The 25,113-nt window shown below is 38.3% G+C and overlaps 1 protein-coding gene across 3 annotated transcripts in view; it reads right to left on the bottom strand.

The window, feature by feature from the left end:
- The window catches only part of LOC126091950 (PR domain zinc finger protein 10-like), a 239,838-nt gene that overhangs the window by 84,712 nt on the left and 130,013 nt on the right, over positions 1–25,113 (bottom strand). For all 3 annotated transcript variants that reach the window (XM_049907287.1, XM_049907286.1, XM_049907288.1), the window contains 3 exons: positions 9,120–9,238; positions 6,449–6,573; positions 5,800–6,049 (listed from right to left, as the gene is read on the bottom strand). In XM_049907287.1, the coding sequence (XP_049763244.1) occupies positions 5,800–6,049; positions 6,449–6,573; positions 9,120–9,238 (494 nt within the window). The remainder of the gene's footprint in view (positions 1–5,799; positions 6,050–6,448; positions 6,574–9,119; positions 9,239–25,113) is intronic.

Below are 25,113 nucleotides of genomic sequence, written 5' to 3'. Positions count from 1 at the left end.
TAACTGGTCACTTCTTCTAGTAAGGATGTGCCACAAATTTCTTTTCTTATTCAGGATTGTCTCATTAGTTATGTAATCTACCCGTCTAATATTCAGCTTTCTTCGTAGCACCACATTTCAAAAGCTTCTATTCTCTTCTTGTCTAGACTGTTTATCATCCATATTTCACTTCCATACATGGTTACATTTCATACAAGTACTTTCAAAAAAGACTTCCTTACATTTAAATCTTTATTCAATGTTAACAGATTTATCTTCTTCAGAAACACTTTTCTTTCCTTTGCTCAACTACTTTCTATATTCTCTCTACCTCGGCCATCATCAGTTATTTTGCTACCCAAATAGCAAAACTCACCCACTACATTAAGCGTCTTGTTCCAAACCTAATTCCCTCAGCATCATACAATTTAATTTGACTACATTCCATTATCCTTGTTTTGCTTTTGTTCATGTTCATATTATATGCTCCTTTCAAGACACTGTCCATTCATTTCAACTGCTCTTCCAAGTACTTTGCTGTCTCTGACAGAATTACATCATCATTGGAAAATATAAAAGTTTTTATTTCTTCTCCCTGAACTTTAATTACTTCTCCCAATTTTTCTTTATTCTTGACTCAATGTACAGATTGAATAACATCAGCAATAGGCTACAACCACTGCGTCCCTTTCATACCCTTTGACTCACAGCTGCCATCTGGTTTCTGCACAAGTTTTAAATAGCCTTTCGCTACATGTATTTTACACCTGCTACCTTCAGAATTTTGAAGAGAATAGTCCAGTCAATAAGGTCAAAGCTTTCTCCACATATGACATGGTATAAATGTAGGTTTGTCTTTCCTTACCTGTCCTCTAAGATAAGTCACGGATCAGTACCACCTCGTGTGTTTCTAAATCTCTCCAGAACCCACACTGATCTTCCCCGAGGTTCCTTCTACCAGTATTTCCATTCTGCTGTGAAGAATTTATGTTATTATATTGCAACCATGACTCATCAAACTGATGATGATTCAATAATATTCACACCTGTCAGCACCTGCTATTCTTTTGGACTGGAATTGTTATATTCTTCTTGAAGTCTGAGGGATATCAGGCCAAATCTAGTCCAATAGGTGCTTTAGACTGTCAAAATCACAAGATAGAAGGCCCTGTCCATAATGCTCCAAACGTTCTCAACTGGGGAGAGATATGGCAATCTTGCTGCTCAATGTAAGGTTTGGCAAGCACAAAGACAAGGACAGCAGTGCAATACCAACATACTTTCAACACGGTATGTGCAGGGGGCATTGTGGCATTATCTTGTTGAAATGTAGGCCAAGGATCGCTTTCATCCACATACCGCTGTGCTGTGTAAGGACGCTGCACATGACAGCCTAAAGCACCACTTTTTAAAAAACATCCCAGACTATAACTACTGACTGTATGCCACGGACAGCAGTGCAATACCAACCTGACTGCTTGCCAGACCCTCCCTTGGCCAGCAAGGTCACCAAATCTCTCCACAACTGAGAACATGTGGAGCACTATGGGCAGGACCCTGCAATTTAGATGATATAGCTTGCCAAATGGCCAGAATTTGGCTTGATATCCCTCAGGAGGACTTCCAACAACTGTAATAATCAATGCCAAGCCAAATAACTGCTTGCATAAGAGCCAGAGGTGGACCAATGTGTTACTGACTTGCTCAATTTCTTAAACTTTTTAAAGTGGTTCAAATGGCTCTGTGCACTATGGGACTTATCTGAGGTCATCAGTCCTCTAGAACTTAGAACTATTTAAACCTAACTAACCTAAGGACATCACACACATCCATGCCCAAGGCAGGATTCTAACCTGCAACCGTAGCAGTCGCGCAGTTCCGGACTGAAGCTCTTTCTCTTCCATAAATCGCCCTTTTTTTTTAATTGTATTAATTTGCTGTATGGTTAAAGGGTTAAATGATGTTGGCGCCCTCTTGGGTAAAATATCCCGGAGGCAAAATAGTCCCCCATTCGGATCTCCGGGCGGGGACTACTCAGGAGGATGTCGTTATCAGGAGAAAGAAATCTGGCATTCTACGAATCGGAGCATGGAATGTCAGATCCCTTAATTAAACAGGTAGGTTAGAAAATTTAAAGGGAAATGGATAGGTTAAAGTTAGATATAGTGGTAATTAGTGAAGTTCGGTGGCAGGAGGAACAAGACTTCTGGTCAGGTGAATATAGGGTTACAAATACAAAATCAAATAGGGGTAATGCAGGAGTAGGTTTAATAATAAATAAAAAAATAGGAACAATGGGCAGCTACTACAAATAGCATAGTGACCGCATTATTGTAGCCAAGATAGACACAAAGCCCACACCTACCACAGTAGTACAAGTTTATATGCCAACTATAGTTCAATTCTTTTATCTTGGCGGTTCAAGCATGCCTGCCCAGACGCGGGAGATTGCTGCGTTGCCAGTTGCACGCGCCAAGAGAAGCAGCGCCATAGTATAGTTCGCAAACTTACATTTGGGGGGGCGCAGTTTATGAAGTAAAGCCACCACGGCCACATTAAGCTTTTCGCTGCAACAGAGACATGCTCCCTGCATTCCGCGCTATGCGCGATTTTGTCATCACTGCACTGCTCGCCTGTGCGCACACATGGTGTTTTGACTGCTTTGACACACTTTATCATTCGATTTCACAAAAACCATTTGGCGCAATAATTTGATTTTTACACATCATCTTGACTGATACCTTCCCCACATAAATGACTTAATTTTATTTCGATGTTCAACGCAGTTATTGTGCAGCATTAGATGTAGTAAACCATTGCATGAAATTTTGAAGAGTTTGCAGATGTAAAAGCCCATAGCATACAATTTCCATTTGGTCAATTTTAGTTGCCACTAAAAATTTCAAAAAATTACAAAGGAATAAAATTCAAGAAGTGAGACTCTTGAATATTGTTTTTAAATAAAGAAATTATTAAGCACCGAGCAAGGTTTGAACTCTGAACTTTTTGCCTGACAACCAAACGCTTTAACCATTACGCTAACGCAGCTCAATATCCAAGAAACCTTCTGAAGGACTTTAAAATAACACGCAAAATACCGACAAACACTGTTGGCATGACTATGAATTACTCACATTTCGTCGAAGTACAATAGGAAAGAAACAATTACCACTGTTCTTTATTGCGAAAAAGCGGTTAGTGAGAATGATACAAACACCTTTCCTTGCTATCGCCTGAATTAGGAGGCTTATTGCTTGTTTGGTTTAATTAATTAATAGAATATGAAGCAATTGGTATAAAGAATGCTTTTTCCAAAATTTCTATAAAAGAAAGTCTGCTATCAAGACATTGCTTTTGTTCAGTTACTTTATTTATGACTGAACGTTTCTAAAACTGAAGACACTCGTCCGTGCTCCCAGCTCTGCACTGCAGTCGAGCTCTGGCAACGTTGTTCTCTGTTCATTGGCTGACTGTGTTTTGTGACGTCAGATGCGCAGAATGAACGTAAACTCGGCCGCCGTCGAAAATGACGCGCACTTTAGCAACGCAGATGATCAAGAGATTGAAGAAATGTATGAGACAAAAGAAATTATTCAGATAGTTAAAGGAGACAAAAATTTAATAGTCATGCGGGGCTGGAATTCAACAGTAGGAAAAGGAAGAGAAGGAAAAGTAGTAGGTGAATATGGAATGGGGACAAGGAATGAAAGAGGAAGCCGCCTGTTAGAATTTTGCACAGAGTATAACTTGATCACAGCTAAGACTTGGTTTAAGAATCATGAAAGAAGGTTGTATACATGGAAGAGGCCTGGAGACACTGGAAGGTTTCAGATAGATTATATAATGGTACGACAGATTTAGGAACCAGGTTTTAAATTGTAAGACGTTTCCAGGGGCAGATGTGGACACTGACCACAATCTATTGGTTATGAACTGTAGATTAAAACTGAAGAAACTGTAAAAAGGTGGGAATTTGAGGAGACGGGACTTGGATAAACTGAAAGAACCAGTGGTTGTAGAGAGCTTCAGGGAGAGCATTAGGGAACGATTGACAGGAACAGGGGAAAGAAATACAGGAGAAGAAGAATGGGTGGCTTTGAGAGATGAAATAGTGAAGGCAGCAGAGGATCAAGTAGGTAAAAAGCCGAGGGCTAATAGAAATCCTTGGGTAATGGAAGAAATATTGAATTTAATAGACGAAAGGAGAAAATAAATAAATGAAGCAGATGAAAAGGAAGGAGGGTGGATGCATGTATTCCCGCTAACGGAGGACATTTTGAACATTTCCTGTAACAAAGTGTTTGAAGTCATGCTGGTACGTTCTGTTGCTGTGTGTTTCCATTCCATGATTAATGTGATTTGAAGAGAAGTAAGAGTTTCCGGACACATGTTCACATAACATATTTTCTTTCTTTGTGTGTGAGGAATGTTTCCTGAATGTTTGGCCGTACCTTTTTGTATCACCCTGTATATTTAATCACTGTCACTGTGTTGAGCAGCACACTACTAATGCTGCATTTGAATATTAAAGATTGCTTTTCCTATTCATCTGCCCTAACATACATTTTTCTACATTTAGAGCATGTTGGGTTCGTCACACCAACTAGAAATTCTAAGTCATGTTATATCCACCTACAGTCCCTCAGCAACAACTTCCCATACACCAGAGTGTCGTTCTGAACGCAGTTTTCTTAACTCGTCTGAAATCTCTATCAGTCTTCTGTGCATCATTTCTGCTGAAAATTTATGATTCATAAGGAGTGTTAATTTTGTTTTTGTTCTCTGCATCAGTAATTCTAAGTCTGAGTGCTTCAAGATCTTCCTGAATTTCTTTGACCCACTGTCCTCCTGTCTTCTTTCTGACACTTTTCATCACTAATTGTTTTACAATCCTGTTGTCAGACAGTCTTAAGACACGAAATAAATATGAGATTCTTTTCTTCTTCATTGTGCTGGTGATTGTGTCAATCTCACAATAGACAGTTTCATTAGGGAAGATTCTCCAGACTCCATCAAGCTGGTATGTTTTATTAATGCATGTTCTGATAATTCTTCATTCAGTATTGAGGAGTTGATCGGTTCTTCCTTCATTTTTAATTTGGAAGTTGCCTCCAGGAGAGTTACAGATTTGTAATGTTGGATCTTAGTGTCTATTGACAGGCATTTCTTATTGTATGTTGACCAGGTTAGAAATTGTGCTTTTTTCATTTTGTTCGTTCAATTTAACGATGTTGCTTTCTCACCCAAGTTGTGCAAACTAATTTCTCCAAGATATTTAAATTGCAGAGCTATGTTAATTGCTTGATCATTTATGAAGATTTTATCCATGCGAAGAGGTATCATGGGCATGATTTCAGTTTTCTCATTGCAATATTTGTAATCCTTTTTTGAAGCGTTTTCTGGAGACTTGTGATCTTAGCACGAACTTCTTCCATGTGAAGGGCTAAGAGAGCTAAATCGCCAGCAAACCCAAGGCAGATCATTTATGTATATACAGAACAAGAGTGGCTCCATCACACTTTCCTGAGACACTCCAAGTCAGGTGAACGTTACCCCATAAATTATCATCAACTACAAATATGCAAAAGGAGCATGCTGTATTGTGAAAAATGTTTTTTACAAACTCATCATTTTACTACTAATTCATTTGGTAAGAAGTAATGGTAAGAACGAAGGAACTATGTACACAGTGAATGAAAGATTGAAATTTTTTAAAGTAGTATTTCATGAACTTAAGTCAAATGACATTAAGAAAAGTGTTCTTTTGTCTTGGAATCTGCATACATGCAAAAATAAAAATTTGAAAATATTATTGCCCACCTGTGATGGTGACCTCCCATCATTCTTCCGGCCTGGCAGCGAAGCATCAACAGCAACTTTTTCTGCTAATTCCATAATCAGTGACTTTTCCTTAATATTGTTTAGACTGGCAGTTTTATCCTCCTGTTCATTTTCACAATGTCGTTCACGTTCTGCTGAATGCATACGTTTCATGTGTTCTTTCAACTTGTCCTTACGTTTGAACTGCTTTCCACAGTTGGCACACAAAAACTCTCGATGGTCTGAGTGCCTATCAGAATAAATGTCATGGCAATTAATAAAAACAAAAGTACAAACAAAATTTCACACACACACACACACACACACACACACAAAGGGGGTAGGGGGGGATAAAACACAGCTGAGAAAGGAAAACCGCATTTGCAACAATTATAGTTCGTAAGTTGTTCATCCACAAGAATATAATCAATATATCCAACTATTTTTCGGAATATCAATCTACCATTACTACAATTCAACATTTTCTCAATTCATCACTTTACCACAGTACACTTGGAAATAGCTAAAATATTAAGTTTTCTATAAGAAAAATTTTATTTAATTCTTATACAACACAACACTAATTTCAATCTTCCTTACAATTTAATTTCTTCACATGACCTAGAAATCTGAAGGACTTTATACTAACTTGAGCATATGCATGCGCAATTTATCCTGGGTAGGGAATGGCTTGCCACAGCAAATGCATACATGTTTGCGGTCATTGTGAAATGCACGGATGTGCTTCCTGATCAAGCAATAACCATCAAAAACCTGAAACAGTTATTAACATATTTCACTTAACTTGGTACTTTTTAAAAGTTTTGGTATAATACTATACAGGCACCACAGGCACAATAATCATATTCAACAGTGACTAAAATTACTTATGTGATCGCAGAATGCCTGCTTTCACAGCTGGTATTTGCTACATTGCTGATATCTGCATTATGGGCATTAGGCTGTGGTCCTAGGCATAATTCTCCACCTAACGTTTCATCTTCCAATGCTGGAGATATCATCAGTGTCTTTAACAACTGTGTGAAAGCTGTTACTGACTCAACCAAACTCAGCAAGTCAAACTGTTCATATTTATTCACACAATGGTTGGTTCACGACATCATCAAACTGCTGCCTAAGGCCGGTATTACACTATCAAATTTCTTTGTCAAAGATTTGATCAAAGATGTGATCCAATATTCCGTCCAATATATTTGACAAAGATCTTTGACGTAGCGCTAGAGGGGGTATTACACTGTCATCAAATTTTTCGTCAAAGTTCAAGATGGCTGACAACAACTTGTTATTAACCGCAGCAGTTCTACGTACTCCAATTGCATTGTGTGCACATGCGGAAAAGAACTGGGGGAAAAAATGGAACCATACATACGAGGTTGACAGTCTTAAAAGTCCTGGGATTACAACTTGATAATAAATTCAGTTGGGAGGAGCACACCACAGAACTGCAGAAAGGCCTTAACAAATCTGTATTTGCAATTCGAGTGTTAGCAGACATAGGCAACATAAAAATGAAAAAGCTTGCATACTTTCATTCCATAATGTCATATGGGATAATATTTTGGGTAAATCTTGAAGTCAAACAAGTTTTCAAGGTCCAAAAGCGTGTAATACGTATTATTTGTGGAGTAAATTCACGGACCTCCTGCAGAAACCTCTTCAAAGAACTGGGTATACTAACTACTGCCTCTCAGTATATTTACTTCTTAATGAAATTTGTCGTAAATAATACATCTCTTTTTCCAACAAACAACTCAGTTCATACATACAATATCAGGAACAAAAATGATCTGCACAAGGACTTAAAAGCACTTACTTTAGTTCAAAAAGGGGTCCACTACTCAGGAACACTCATATTCAATAATTTGCCAGAAAACATAAAAAATTTAGTTAGAAATAAAGATCAGTTTAAAAGGAGCCTGAAAGACTTACTACTGGCTAACTCCTTCTACTCCATTGGCGAAATTTTTAATAGAAACAAATGATGTATTTATTCATACTATTAAAATTGTTATTTCAGCTTAAAAAAAAAAAAAATCGACATGTTCCACATCCACGAGGCTCTCTTCAGCACGGATCTATGGAACGAAAAAGTAATCTAATCTGGGTGAAGCCGTGGGTTTTACGACGACATGATAAAAGCATTCAACAAAACTTGTTACGTGAGCTTACAGTGGAAGACGTCAAGTCATGAACCAATTACTTAAGAATGGATGAGCATACATTTCTGTATGTGCTCAATGAAGTGTATCCTCATATCACAAAGCACAATATTCACTTAAGAAGTGCTACATCTTCAGAAGACAGTCTCACTGTAACACTTCGATTCCTTGCTACAGGAGAGGGTTAGGTTAGGTTAGGTTAGGTTAGGTTAGGTCAGGTCAGGTCAGGTCTCCAATCTCCTTAATCTATTTTTGTATTCAGGGTGCCTCACGTTGTAAAGCTCCCCACCAGCTTCATACATCTCTATTAATTTTGTAGTTGTCGGCACACATCAATTGTATTTACCGCCAATGTTTATAAAAACACAACAGACGACACAACGCTGCAGCGATGCTAGCGCTCCATGTGGTAACATGTCACATTGCAGTGAACAGAAGACAAGCGGTTTCTTTGATCAAATATACAGCGAGGCCCTAGATTTGATCAAATATTGGATGACATTTGACAAAGTCCCTATTACACTATCAAATATCTTTGACAAAGATATTGGACAAAGATATTGGACAAAGAAATTTGATAGTGTAATACCGGCCTAAGATCACGGAATTGCACCAATGTATGCTACTGAGCTTGTTACGGGGAAGGGAGTGGAGAATAACAATTGTCACGTGGGCAAGGCAGATAAATCAGCGATAGTATATCATGTACTAGGACCAGGAAACCACCAAATTCGTCTCTCTGACACTGTGGTTTTCATGCCGCCTAATAATTACCATAGTAGCCAATACCAATGGAAAATAAGAATGATTGAAATTCGACATGTTGTGGGCCTTAACGCTAAAAAAAGCCCACTCTTCTCCACGACAAGCTCCATAGTATACTGTCGTTGTAACTCCATGATCTTATGCATTGGTCTAATGATGTAACAAATAAAGTGTTGCATGGATGCATATAAACAATTCAGAGCTTTTTTGAATCTGTAATTGCTTTCCGAGTCATTAAAGCCTCTGATGATTGCTCCAGCACTGGACGATGAAACACTTAGCAGATAATTATGCTTGGACCATGGTCTAATGCCCATAATACAAATATCAGCCATACTAAAGTGATCTCTCTACAAACATATTATATGTCCTTACCTTACTACAGTGCGGGCAGGTAAAGAGACCATCAGTTGAATGAATCTGTACATGATCCTTCAACGCCAGTACGTGCTCAAATGTTTCCTTGCATATTGGGCATTCAAATGCTTTTTTTCCTATTTGAACAAAGAAAGCTGACTTTAGAGACGAAGCAATGATTCAACCCAGTCAATAGGACACCACCACATTTGTTGTGTTGATAACCTAAGTTCTTGTATGAATAGCATAAATTGTATTTAATTCTCTGTTGTTATATTCAAACAATTCAATCACAATAGACCAGATAATAAACACAGAAAATTTTTATATAGCATGTGTAGCATGACAGTGCAGGGTCCACAACTGTAGTAATTACTTGGAATCAAATAACAGCACCTGTTGCAATTTTTTTTTTTCAAACTGGGAAAAGCACATTTTGGGACTCCTAAAACAATATGCGCACTTAGAATCATTGAAAATGTTGGGGGGAGATAAATCAGAAAGTTGATGCATTTTGCATATTTTTGTTCATTAACGTCATATGGAATAATGTTCTGGGCTAACTCGTCTCTTAAGAAAGAAAGTCTTCAATGTTCAAAACCGTACTATAAGAATAATATGTGGTGCTCACCCATGATCATCTTGTAGACATCTCTTTAAGGACTAAACGCATTTTCATTACTCTTCACAGTATATTTATTCCCTCATGAATTTTGTTGAAAATAACCCAATGCAGGTCAAGAGGAACAATGGTGTACATAATTACAACACCAGAAGAAAAATTTACATTTATTACTCCGTGTTAAGTTTGTCTTTAGCACAAAAAATGATGGACAATGCCGCAACTAAAATGTTTGATCATTTACCCAGTGATATAAAATGTCTGACCAACACACAGCAAAGTAAAATCTGAAAAAAAAAAACTGAAGAAGTTTTTCCTTGACATCTCCTTCCCTTCCATACAAGAATTTCTATTATTGTAATGTGTAAATATAATTATTATTATTCACGTTTGGGCCCTATTGGACCACGTGAAGTACAATCACGGGGCATTCAGTTATTTTCTTTTAGACTTTCTCTCTGCCCAAATTGTTTTCATTCTCTCGGAATGAGCTCTTTTCCTTTCATCAGACCATGTGGTTCCAGTTTTCTTTGGTTTTTCAGCTTGACCAACTACCCAGTCATGAATTTTTTGCCTAAATAATTTTCTGTCTTGAATTTCATCTTGTTTTATATCTGCCTCTTTCATGTCCTCTTTTATAGCAGCAATCCATTTTATTGTCTCAAATTTAGCTTTACTTCGATTTTCGTAGAATTCCACTACTTGTTTAGTTAGTCTGGTAGCATCCATTCTTTTAATATGCCCATAAAATTTTAATCTGCGTTTTTTCATATCCGAATATATGCTGGTGTATTGTTGAATTTCACTATTTGCTCTTAGCCTGTATGTTCCTTCTTCAGTATATTTTGGACCTAGAATTTTTCTGATTACTTTTCTTTCTCTTTTTTGGATTTCTTGAATGTCCTTTTTTCTGTTTAAAATTAGCGTTTCAGCCCCATAAAGGCACTCTGGTTTTATGACCGTGTTGTAATGTCTCAATTTAGAGTACCTCGAGAGACATTTTTTGTTGTAGATGTCTTTTGTAAGTCTAAAAGCTGTCTCCATCTTTTGACAACGAATTTCATTTCCAATTTTTTCTAGACCAGTCTCTGAGATTGTTTCACCTAAATATTTGAATTGCGAAACTCTTTTGATTTTTCCATACTTAGTTTCCAAAAGTTTGGGTGCCAGTTTGTTGCTAGTCATATACTGTGTTTTTTCAAATGAGATTTGGAGACCTACTCTTTCTGCTGTTTCTTTAAGAATTTCTATTTGTTTCTTAGCAATTTGGATGTCCTGCGTTAGAATAACCAAGTCGTCTGCAAAGGCCAAACAGTCTATTCGAATATTTGTTCGTCCTAATTTCACTGGTTGGTCAATTTTGAACTCCAATTTTCGTTCGCGCCACTCTTGTATTACTTTTTCTAGAACGCAGTTAAATAGCAACGCAGAGAGTCCATCACCTTGCCTCACGCCTGTTTTTATTTCAAAGGGTTCTGAAATTTCTCCTCTGAACTTTACTTTTGATTTTGTACCAGTTAGCGTGTCTCTGATAATTGCCGTGGTTTTAGGATCCAGGCCTTGTTCTTTCACAATTTGGAAAAGAGATTCACGATCCACTGAGTCATAAGCCTTTCTAAAATCTACAAAGGTACAAACTAGTTTTTTATTGTAAATTTTTTGATGTCTGAGAATTAGTTTGAGGACTAAAATCTGTTCTGGGCAAGATCTATTTGGCCTGAAACCTGCTTGATATTCGCCAATTTTCCATTCAAGTTGTTGTTGTGCTCGGTTCAGAAGACATTGAGAGAGGATTTTGTATGTGACTGGAAGAAGAGAAATTCCTCTGTAATTATTAACATCAGTTTTGTCTCCCTTCTTATGAAGTGGGTGAATCAAGGCGGTTTTCCATTCATCAGGAATTTTTTCAGTTTGCCAAATGTTTTGCATGATTGAAGTAATTTCTTTAACGGTTTTTGGACCAGCTGCCTTTAAAAGTTCTGCAACAATTCCATCTTCACCAGATGCTTTGTTGTTTTTCAACCTATGAATTTCTTTAATGATTTCCTCTTCATTTGGTGCAAGTGAAACTGGATTGCATTGTTGGGGAATTTTTGGTGGAAATCTTTCTGTGGGCTCGGGGCAATTTAGAAGATTCTTAAAATATTTAGAAAGTTCTTTGCAATTTTCTTGGTTGTTAAGAGCCAACTGTCCATTTTCCTTCTTGAAGCAAAGATTCTGGGGTTGGTACCCCTTTATATAATAATAATAATAATAATAATAATAATAAATAAATAAATAATAAAAATTCACAAATGATCAGCATGTACACATATTTGAAGTAATTTGTGATAAGAATGTAAAATGACTCATTCCACATCATGATTTGCCGTACAAATGATCCATGAAACATGAAACTAACTAACCAATCAACCAACCACAACCAGTCTCAGCCACCTAACTTAAATGCTAAACTCACAAACACTTGAAAATTGCCTTGTTGCCCAAAATATGTTGTGGTAATCAAAAATAAAAGTACAATTGTTGCTGTTATTTGATTCCAACAGAAAATTTTCTTGAAAACTCACTCAATATTAAACCAGAAGATATTAGCCTCTACTACTGGATAATCTACATTTTCTTTTCCGTTATTCAATATTTCATTTTCTGTAAATTATGTATCCCCCCCTCCCCCCCCCACACACACACACAAACACATGCACACACAATATTGCAAGTACTGACACCATGTCATCTCCCTCATGCCATATATACAAAACAGTGGCTTATTGTTTACATTAGTATAAATATTTCACCACAAAAACAAAAACTTCACATTCGTATAACAAGTATACAAAATGCAGGTTACCGTACTGTTTTCATTAGTATTATTAATTCACAATAGAATCAGGAGCTATATGCTTCTTACCATTAATTTATCAACAAAAAAACTCATTAAGGAAAAGACTGATGAATTCCGACTTCGGAAAAGTGGCCCAGCATCCTGGGTCAGGGAAGATTTACCGGACACAATGACAAGGAAAGACTTAAACTTTTTCATCCTCACCCCATCTAGTAAGTTTCCTGTGACCCGGGGTTCTGGGCAACTTTTCTGAACTCTCCCCATTTCCTAAATCTCACCTGTCCTTTCCCTTCACCCATCTTCCTTCCCCTTCAAACCTTCTGCCAGGAGAATGAGCCACTGGCTTAGAAATCTCGCACATTTCTTTAACCTTTACATGTGTTTCCTCCTGCCACCACTTGGCAAGTACACTTTTTTTTATCCATCCAATTAAATTAACTGCCATTAATTTTCATTTTTTAAACGGGCTTAAACCAAATCTGACAATGGACTAGTTTTGATGGTAACATCATAAAATTGAATTTAAGAGAAAATGAATGGAATAAAATCACCCATTGTCACCAGTTAAGAAAACATTCAAGACAGGCATCCACTGATAAGGTCATGCAATCTTTTGAGATGTCTAGTGCTCTATATTAGTACACTTCCAGAATATGGGTCAATATATGCCTAGTGCTTGATACAGCAACACGATAAGTTAGGATTTATTTTGCAAGGAATGCTGGTGCTTCATGGCAATGCATATGGCATTAAGGATAATTTTTTATTAATTGAATTTTGAGTTTCAGCCGAGTAACTGCCTAGAGAAATACACCAGCAAAACATGAAAACAGGTTTGAAAGGAGTCAGTGAGAGAGGGCAACAAAGGTAATTGTTCAAAGCACTGGACAAAATAGGAACCACATGCTGAAAAAGAAAACAGCTCAGCCCTTAAATACTGTGTGTTAACTTGAAAAAAATGGCCACTGTTTCATTCACTGTACTGAGTTAGCAAAACAGAGGACATTTTATGATGGTTACAATAAGTATAGCAATTAATTGAATTTCAGTTAATTTGTACAGTAAGCCCATAGGAAGCTGCATGGGCTCTTCATAGAATTGTCTTAACACATTAGTGGTAAAGTGTTGGTCGTGTTTGCAACTGCAGTTCAAAGAAGGTCATCCTGGTTCCAAATACCAGCAGCATACTAACTCCTGGATTGGCTGCATAAGAAGAGCAATGTTTGCTGAATACATGAACACATCAGCACAAGCTCCTGAGCTCTGTTTTGAGTAATCCTGAAATCCTATATACCAGCTGTACACCGAACAACCACATTCAGTAGTCAACACCAATGTACTATGTCCACTCCAAACTTTTCAAACATGAATGTGTTCAGCATCTTGAGTCTTAATTCATGCAGTGGTACTCTTACAAAGAAGACAGTCCTACACAAAGGAATTACCATCCAAGACCCACAAAGAACAAATCAGATTTGTATACTTATCATCATCATGCTACAACCAAAATCCATTTTCATTTAATCATATATTGAGATTCTCTGCTCTGCGCAGAATCCCGTGACTGGCAGTATTGTTGGTAATCATGATATTCACCATACCTTCAGCAACTGGAAGAATTAGTAGTTCTGCAATAATATAGGGTGAACCCACTGCATCGTTCACTGAGAACAACTTGCATCAAAGTATCTGAGTCCCAAACTGAATCTAGGCTTTGAACTTGTGATAAATACAGTGTTTGTCACAAAAGTTTCGAGAATAAAATTGTCCAGCAATCCATAAGGGCTACAGCGATACAGTTTTTGATGGGAACAATGATGAGGTATCTTGAATGGAGGATCGCAATTCACTGAAAATGTGTGTTTTGGTGACGCATCAACTTCAAGTTGCAGTGGTTAATAGAGCAGTGATATACAATCAAATTTTGCATTAGCCTAAAAAAATCAAGCTCTGGGACAGTTGGCCTGATTCAGCATGCCTTCAAGGAGAATCCATGTAACAGCCAAGAATTATGAGAGGCACCAGATGTTTCATGAGGACCAATAAAACATTGATGACAATGAGTGCTTCAGATAGTGGACTTTCCAAAGGCACAAAAATGTAGAGAAAATACACAAAGCTTTGAATGAGGGTAGAAGCACAAGCAAAATAATGTTAGCAGAGTATTGTAATACGCTGAAATGTAATATGCTGAAATCTAAAGTTTATGCCATTTTGAGAGAGACATTAGGGATGAGAAAGATACATGCAAAGGTGGCTGCGAAAGTGTTGCAAAAGAGAAGAAAATTGGTGTGCTGGAATGTCACGAGTTGTTGGAATGCTTCAAAAGCAACCCTAACTTTTGGGACAGAGTAATGACAAGCAATGACAAGGGATTTTTGAGTACATTCCTGAATCAAAAATACAAAGCAGCCAGTAACACATGAAAAATTCACCTTGCCGGAAGCAGGCCCGCATGAGCAAATCCACGGTTAAAGCAAGGCTCACTGACTTGCAAAGGTGTGATTCATCTACATCTACATACATACTCTGTAATCCACCATACGGTGCGTGGCGGAGGGTACCTCGTACCACAACTTTCATTTTCTCTCCCTGTTCCACTCCCAAACAGAACGAGGGAAAAATGACTGTCTATATGCCTCTGTACTAGCCCTAATCTCTCTTATCTTATCTTTGTGGTCTTTCCGCGAAATATAAGTTGGCGGCAGCAAAATTGTACTGCAGTCAGCCTCGAATGCTGGTTCTCTAAATTTCCTCAGTAGCGATTCACGAAAAGAACCCCTCCTTTCCTCTAGAGACTCCCACCCGAGTTCCTGAAGCATTTCCGTAACACTCACATGATGATCAAACCTACCAGTAACAAATCTAGCAGCCCGCCTCTGAATTGCTTCTATGTCCTCCCTCAATCCGACCTGATAGGGGTCCCAAACGCTCGAGCAGTACTCAAGAATAAGTCGTATTAGTGTTTTATAAGTGGTCTCCTTTACAGATGAACCACATCTTCCCAAAATTCTACCAATGAACCGAAGACGACTATCTACCATCCCCACAACTACGATTACATTCTTGTCCCACTTCATATCGCTCTGCAATGTTATGCCCAAATATTTAATTGACGTGGCTGTGTCAAGTGCTACACTACTAATGGAGTATTCAAACATTACAGGATTCTTTTTCCTATTCATCTGCATTAATTTACATTTATCTATATTTACAGTTCGCTGCCATTCTTTACACCAATCACAAATCCTGTTCAAGTCATCTTGTATCCTCCTACAGTCACTCAACGACGACACTTTCCCGTACACCACAGCATCATCAGCAAACAGCCGCAGATTGCTATCCACCCAATCCAAAACATCATTCATGTAGACAGAAGACAACAGCAGACCTACTACAGTTCCCTGAGGCACTCCAGATGATACCCTCACCTCCGATGAACACTCACCATCGAGGACAACATACTGGGTTCTATTACATAAGAAGTCTTCGAACCACTCACATACTTGGGAACCAATCCCATATGCTCGTACCTTAGTTAGGAGTCTGCAGTGGGGCACAGAGTCAAGCCTCAAAGGTCCATTTTATGCTCAAGCCCTCATTCAGTTCCGGGACACAGTGAAACACTGTCAGGAAAGACATCACGAACAGTTGGGTTTTGCATCTAGACAGCGTGCTTAGCCCTCACTGTGCAAGACTCTCTCATTAGGAACAGTATGAAAACGCTGCCACAACTGCCATACAGCCTTGACATGGTATCACCAGACTTCTTTTTGCTTCAGAGAGAAGAGAAGTTCGAAGGGATGCCACCACAAATTATTGGAAGGAGAAAAAGAGGATTCAGTATGCTACCTTAAGGAGGTTCAAGATGGCACCTTCCAGGGAGAATGTGCAGATTGGGTAAAGCAGTGACAGTGATTCGCAGATGTGGAATGAAAATATTTTTAAAGTTTCTATGGTTTTGTATATTGAAAAGCAATAAATCTCCTTGAAAAAATCTTTCTGAAACTTTTGGGATGGACAATGTATAGTATAAAGACTTACCCAGTGAAAACAAACATTTCAAAATACTATGTGAGGGAATGAAAGCAGAATACACTTTTATGTTCCATTATTGTCATTCATGATGTTACTCTTGTGACAATGTATTATGTATTATCTTGCAAGTTCCAATTATGACAAAAAATATACTTTTCTTGAAGAAAGAAACACAAGTACTCCAAAACTTTGTGGAAATAGAATGTATTGTTTGAAGCACCATACTAATGTGATATCTTTGAACAGTTTGCTGCATTAAATCTTTCAAGGCAAAGGCGATAATCAACACTTCAGAAAACACACACTTTCAGAAAAAATTACAACTACAGAAAATAAAAATAATGAAAGCAGTATCAATTAATGTCTTGCAGTATAAACTCAAAGCTAATCAAATTGTTCAAAAACTACTTTCCAGTGTTTAATAACAATTTTCACTGATTCATGCTCCATTTGCATCCACAGTTCCATCTGAACTTAATTCTTCACACATAGAAAAACCTCCTTGAGTTAGCTTGTGAAAGTCCACTGAAGATTAAATTTACAGTATAGAGCTTCATGGTATTTGGGTAACTGTAACATATTAATATTCAATGTTCAATGCTTATGCAAAGTTGGGTTTTTGGCAGTCACTGTACTACATATCACACAAAATTAACAAGGCACAGGAAATGAAGGTAACTTTATTTCAATCGATTCCAGAATTTGAGACATTGAGCAGAGAACAAGATCATCCCTCACATCAATTACATTAATGATAAATTGTTCAACTGTCTGTGAATTTCAAATACGTGTTTCACTAATTATTATATTTTTAAACTAAGCTAACTGCATCAACATCATAACTCTCACTTTCATCTACATCTCGGCTACATCTACATCTACATTGATATTCTGCAATCCACCTCACAGTGCATGACAGATGGTATCCTGTACCACTAATATTCATTTCTCTTTCTGTTCCACTGGCAAATAGATCGAGGGAAAAACAACTGTCTATATCCCTCCACAAAAGCCCTAACTTCTTGTATCTTATCTTCGTGGTCCTTATATGCAATGTTGGAGGCAACAGAATTGTTGTGCAGTCAGCTTCAAATGCCGGTTCTCTAAATTTTCTTAATAGTTTTCCTCAAAAAGAATGTCACCCTTCCTCCACGGACTCCCTCTTGAGTTCCTGAAGTATCTCCATAACACTTGCATGTTGTTCAAACCTACCAGTAACAAATCTAGCAGCCCACCTCTGAATTGCTTCAATGTCTTCTTTTGTCAAACACCCAAGCAGTACTCGAGAATAGGTTGCACTAGCGTCCTATATACTGTCTCCTCTTCATATGAACTACTCTTTTCTAGAATTCTCCCAATAAACCGAAGTTAACCATTCCCCTTTCCTACAACAATCCTCACATGGTCATTCCATTTCAATTTCATATTGCTTTCCAATGTTATGCCTAGATATTTAAATGGCATGGTTCTGTTAAGCAGGACACTACTAATGCTGAGTCCAAATATTATGGGTGTGTTTTTCCTACTCATCTGCATTAACTTACATTTTTCTACATTTAGAGCTAGCTGCCAGTCATCACACCAACTAGAAATTTTGTCTGAGTCATCTTGTATCCTCCTACAGTCACTCAACTTTGACACCTTACAGTACACCACAGTATCATCAGAAAAAAAACTGCAGATTGCTGCCCACGCTGTCCATCAAATCATTTATGTATACAGAAAATAATAGTGGTCCTATCACACTTACCTTGGGCACTCCTGACAATAACTTTTGTCTCTGACTACACTCGCCATCGAGGACAACATACTAGGCTCATCCACTGTTTGCAGTGTCTCATGTGAGAAAAGGATAATCTGAGTGTCACACAACTGACGCTTTCTAAAACCATGCTGATACGTGGATGTAAGCTTCTCGGTCTCAAGAAAATTTAATTTATTATATTCGAACTGGGACTATGTTTTTCAAGGATTCTGCAGTAATGATGTTACAGATATCAGTCTGTAATTTTGTGGGTCTGTTCTTTTGCCCTTCTTGTACACAGAGTCACCTGCACTTTTTTCCAGTTGTTTGGGATTTTGTGCTGGGCTAGAGATTCATGATAAATGCAAGCTAAGTATGGGGCCAATTCTGTAGAGTACTCTTTGAAAAACCAAACTGCGATTCCACCCTGACCTGATGACTTATTTGTTTTCCTCCTGCAATTGTTCCTCCATGCCAGGGATGCTTATTACTGTGTTGTCCATATGGGAATCTATTCAACAGTCGGTCAAACAATGGTTTGTTTGTACGATTCTCCTGTGTGAACGATTTCTTGAATGTGAAATTTCAAACTTCAGATTTTGTTTTACTATCTTCAACTGCCAAGTGACTGATTGGAATCCTTAGACATACTCACTGATTTTATACAGGACCGGATTTTTCTCGTGTTCTCTGCCAGATCTTTTTCAAAGGTATGACACTGATAGCAGTTGTGTGCTTCATGCATAGGTCACCATTTGCACATTCTCTTTTGAACCGAAAATGCAACAGGCTCTCCTTCCTCAGCATTTTCCAAATCTCGTTATTAAACCATGATGGGTGTTTCCCGTCCTTAATCTACTTACTGGGCACCTAATTCTCCAGACCACATTCTACAATCTTCTTAAACTTTGCCGTCCTCTATGCCCGTCTCACTGGAACTAAATTATGTCAATTCACTGTCTAAGTGAGATGCTAACAACTCCTTATCTGCTCTTTTCAGCAGAAAAACCCTCCTAGCCTTCTTAACTGATTTATTAACTTTTGTAACTGTAGTTGTTATAACGACATCATGGTCGCCAATATCCGTTTCTATACTGACATTGTCAATAAGGTCCGACCTATTTGCAGCTACAAGGTCTATGATATTTCCATTGTGTCTGGGCTACCGAACTAGCCGATCACAACAGATTGCAAAATTGACCTCAATAGAGACAACATTTTTGTCAACTGCAGTGAACACTCCCCCTCCTATGACTTCAAGTCTGCCTTTCCGATATATGTTCCATGACTCGCTAAGTATCTCGGAGCTTTCCACTTCATGTTTGACTCAGCTCTTGGTCCCCAGAATAATTTGAGAGCGAGGTGAGAACTTTCCTAACAGCTAGTGCCAAGTTCCCAAGTTATAATTTGTACTTAGTTGGCGTCCTGAGACCCTATTGATAAGATTATACACTGCTCACATTTATATGGTCTCTGATGAAAAGCTCAGGTTTCCAACCAGTGGCAATCTCAACAGGATGCAACCCTTAGGTTAAGTGTAATACTCACCAGCATGTATGACATTCAACAAAATATCGCTACACCTCTGGCTAATATATGACATTTCACACTGGCAAGGATTCACATAAATACTTTCCTTCCTATTTTTTGACAGAACTCAAGTTCCTCAGTAGATAAGAGATACAATATTTACTGCTACGTATGTTGAGGGTCCCTTGGATTCTTGAAGTAATACCACTGAAGTGTGAAATAAAGCCAAAATTTCTTTTTCTCTCAACTGAACTTGTTTCTACAAGAATTTGCAATGAATCTGTATTGTTTAGTAATTGATCTGTGTAAGAAAATTGTCCTCAGATGCTGAAGTTCACCTGATAGGGTATAAGGATCAGACACGACCTTCGGTCTGCAAACTAGAGTGCGCAATACATTACCATGTCTTGCAGTGTGGTGATAACTTGTAGCCTGCACATCTGAATCAGTGTGAGATGGCCTGTGGCACAGACTGTGCCCCAGCATTCTGTCAGTTTTCCTTTGTATCAAACATTCAAGAAGGGTATGTGCAATTTTCTCCAGCTCTGTATACTCAGATGGAGCGAATTTACATGTTGAAAAAACTTGGGTGGTGTTTCTGCTACATGAACCATGCCACTGATGTCCCATCAATATACCGCCAAAAGAAGGAAGGTTTTGTAAGACTGGCCATTATAGCACTTTCTCTTCAAAGACCACAAAATAGTTGGCCCCAGGGAAGACAGGGAGCTCCCCATGTCAACCTCATCTACTTGTTCAACGTACTTGTCACTTACAAAGTATGTTGAAGTTGGCGAATGTTTAAAAAGCACCATAATCTCCTGCTCAAACTTACTCCCAATGAGTTCCAAATGGTTCTACTGAGTTACTGATGTGGTGCTCGTATTTGTCAATGAATAGTCCCAATAATTAAGTAAGATGTTAAGCTACAAAACAGGTAAGTACTCCCAACAATATTACTTCAAATGAGGCGAAGTGGTACCCCAACCTTGTGAGTTCTTGATAAGCTATAGTCTGGGAGGAACAGCAGCCAACTGTTCCATCAAACTGCCTAGTGCATTAGTAGTGCTATCTACCCAGTTCCAGAACATTACTGAGAGATTTGATGATATCTCCACATGTAATGGCAATAATCTTGATGCCACATCCAGTTCCTGCCATGTATTGTTATTCTTTATTTCAATATGTCTGCACTGACTAGTCACTTAATTCTAGTTGTGGCTACAGAAACTGTGAGATGTTGAACCTTCACACCAGCACCATGCTACAGATGAATGTGTATGCAGAAATCTAATACACTTGTTAAGCAGCATATCAAACTCAAGTACATCATTTGCCATCTCCTCCCCATAGAAGTACCATATCTATTAAACATACACCATTCAGGTCTGCAGCTGAAGTATGGCAAAAATGGCGTGATAATGAGAGTTCCTTTGTTCCTTCACTTTCTTTCCTTGGCTGGACGCATTTTTGCTGGAATGTATGATAATTTATTTTTCAGAATAGCTTGCCCACTAGGCTATCAGGATTGGATATCACGCTTGGTCTGTGAAACAGAGTGTATAATACACTACCATGTTTTGCGTGTGGGTGGAGTGCTACCAATTTGTTGCCTGCAAACAAAAATTGGTGTAAGTTAGTTTGCAATAAATGCTACACCCTCTCATCCAATACCCTTTCCTTTGTGCCAAAATACCCAGGAAGGGTAAGGTTTCATTTTCCATGTCCATCATAAACTTAATATTTGGTTGAAGTATTTTTAAATGGTGAAAAAACATGGATACTTTTCCTGTTCATGGCACCACGCCATAAACATGTCGTAGTGTGTGGTCTTTGGACTAGAGTCCTTCATAGATCCCACAGCTGAGGACAATTTTCAAACAGAAAGACTATTCTGAAAAACAAAATTCATACCAGAGAAAACAAACCCAGCCAATGGATAAACAAAGGCAACCTAGTATCACAGGTTTCTTCAGATGTTTTGGTGGTATTTCTTCAAGAATCAAAAGAGTTCTGTACAGAGAAACAACATTAAATGTATCTTTTGCCAAACTGAGGAAACTGTCTGACCTCGGCCTCAGCAAACAAAACAAAACCTACGTGAGATTCAATATAAATGTGTATGGGGACAAATATGTTGCACTGGGTACAACTGGCATGCTGACTATCATATCATCATACATGCTTTGGACAACAAGATAAATCTGCAACAGCAAAGCAATAAATTATCTTAGCATACAATATCTCACAACATATGAGAAGACAAGTATTATATCTTCAGTTTTATCCTTCTGGGTATATGTGACAAAAAGTGCCACAATTGTTTGCACAACGGATAATGTTGTTAATAGGCATCAGGATTCCAACTAAGTAAAGCCCACAACCCTACATTTACAGCACTCTGATTAGTGAATAACAAGAACTATTTCTGACAGCACTGCCACAGCATGGTGACGGACCTAATTAGCTACAAACTTTGGCTTTATCCTTGTCACAGTGACACCTGGCATGCTTCCTATCAAAATTGGAAAAGACCACAGATCGATTCCACGGAGGGGGCTCTGGACACACGCTATTGTCACCCGTTTAGAAATAACTCTGTTGCATTTGTGTGCTTCTGGACAGAGCCTCCATAAGAAGATGAGTGCACGTGCCCTCACTTGATGATGTACAGCAAACTGCAGCCCCCCCCCCCCCCCCACATACACACACGGAGCCTTCTGTATCCCACACAGCCATGATTCGAATAATCTATCTACAAAGACAAGTTATAGTTGACCCAAGGTCATTAACTCAGGTAGGGATAGAAGAGGGGAACCAACCAGCCACCTCTCCTGATAGAAGCTACTGAAAGCAATGAAACCAGAATGGCCAGACAAGGATTTTAATCCCATGCCTCTTAAACCAAATCTCTGTGCACAATCGCAGCACCAATGCACTCACTGGCTAAGATACCTCACAGTCCATTGCCAATAGAGTAGGGTGCTTTAGCAACATTAGTTACAGTGACAGGAATTTTTCACAAACTAGAAATGAAATACAGGATTCATCCAAAAGAGCCATCCAATTTCACAAGACTATAACATCTACACGAATGAAGATAGAATTTGGGAAACATTTTATCTTACGCATTGGATGACAAGAACCATGTTATTTTACAAGTGTATAGATCTTACATGCATGCACATATAACTTTGGGATGCATTTCACCGTTACTTTTGGTCTCAGATTTATGGTTCACTTTTCCCAAAGTTCAATGAGTTCTCCACCACATGCTTGAGGAACATCCAAATGATAGTCAAACTTATCCTATACTTTTTCCAGCACATCTGAAGTTATTGCAATCACTGCTATACAGCAAAGTTGTTGGAAAGGGAGGCACATAGAGTCTTTCACAAACCCTCACCACAATCAATTGCAGACCGTCAGAGCAGATTGCCTTGGAGGAACATGGTGTAATGAGAGATCCACACAGTTCTTATGGGCAAATCACTGTCGAGGCATCTCACCATTAAGAAATGATCTTTACATTAAGGAGCCAGTGCAATGGACATCCATTCTGTTGAAAAATGGAGTTTTTGACACTTTCTCACAAACATGGAAAATGCCAGATCTCCAGCAAATTCTGACAAATGATTCAAGTAACTACCCCTTCCCGAAAAAAGGTCAGAACATAAATCGATTTCTGGGAAACTGCATAAAATACATACACCTTTGAAGAGCATTTCCTCTAGCTCTACTATGGTATTTGGCTGCCGTGTTCTCCGAATTCTTTTGTTGTGGTGGCCCACTTCCCCATTTAAATGGAACATGGTCTCATCACTAAATGCTAAACTTGAAACGAAGTCCTTGTCTTCCATCTCCATGACCATAATGAACTCACAAAATTCTACACATAGTTGTTTATCATCATTACAAAGAGCCTATAGTGACTGAATCCTGTATGGTTTGAAACACAAACGTGGCTGCAAAACATGCCAGACAGATGCATGAGGAATGCCCAACTCTCGATGAGTACAATGAGTACATCTTGAATGCAAAGACGAAGCTGGCCTGTGAATTTGGAACTGCTAATGTCTTGAAACTGCTAATGGCTGTATTGATTGCTTTGAGCTGCAAGAGGTGGAGTGTGGTGCTCTCGATGAAAATCACGACACGTAGGTTTAACTGAACTGCACCTGTTGAAACAGTGAACACAAAACACTGCTTGCTGCTGTGTTACTGCCATCCTGACTCAATGCACAATGTATAACAAATGAGTAGTCACACAAAATAGTTCCACTACGGAGACAACTACCAGGGCAATCACATGAACCAGCAATTTACAAAAGGTGCAAAGGTTAACTTTTAGCTTTGATGAGTAAGTAAAAATTCACCCAAGTTTTTATCTTCATTTCTGCTGAAAATATAGCCCATTAAATAAAATTAATCAATCTGAAACACACTGTATTTGAGAATACCCTATAGTGCTGAGAAATCACTTCTCATTATAAAGCAAATATCAATGTGACTATTCCATAAAATTCGTAAAAATAAGTGCACAGATTTTTACGACACAAAAAGTGATAACTGTATTTTATCAGAATTATTTTAAATTATAATCCCTCTTTCAGACATAACACATCAAGATTTAATGCTAACCAGTTATAATCCTCAAGGACACAAACTCGAATTTAGATATACACAGTGTGAACTACAGGGTTTCCAAAACTTATCTACGCATTACAATTTTAGTAAAAACGTTTATTAGTAAAGAAACTGTAACTATAGGCCGTTCAGTGGCAGGATTCACAAGTAACTGCAACATACTCTGTTCCTAACAACAGCCCCATAAGCTTTAGGCCACAGCCTTTGTTGAAAAAAGAGAAAGGCACACCATTCATTCACTCACACAAGCACACCTCACGCACACTTGGGCCTGAGCCGCCTGAGTTGGAGTTCATGTGTGCACGAGGTGTGCTTGCTTGTGGCCAAAAACATATGTGTAAGGGTCTTTTAATTGTGCCTGTCACAACTTAGTGTGTTATCTTTACAGTAAACAGCAACATATCTTTACCTACATATTTGAGAAATAGTAATTACCTGTGTCAAATGCAACAAATGGCTCTGAGCACTATGGGACTTAACATCTGTGGTCATCAGTTCCCTAGAACTTAGAACTACTTAAACCTAACTAACTTAAGGACATCACACACATCCATGCCCGAGGCAGGATTCGAACCTGCGACCGTAGCAG

The sequence above is a fragment of the Schistocerca cancellata genome, chromosome 7 (genome assembly GCF_023864275.1).
Source record: "Schistocerca cancellata isolate TAMUIC-IGC-003103 chromosome 7, iqSchCanc2.1, whole genome shotgun sequence".
NCBI lineage: Eukaryota > Metazoa > Arthropoda > Insecta > Orthoptera > Acrididae > Schistocerca > Schistocerca cancellata.
Note: the sequence above shows the minus strand (reverse complement) of the source record. Positions and strands in the feature narration are given on the sequence as shown.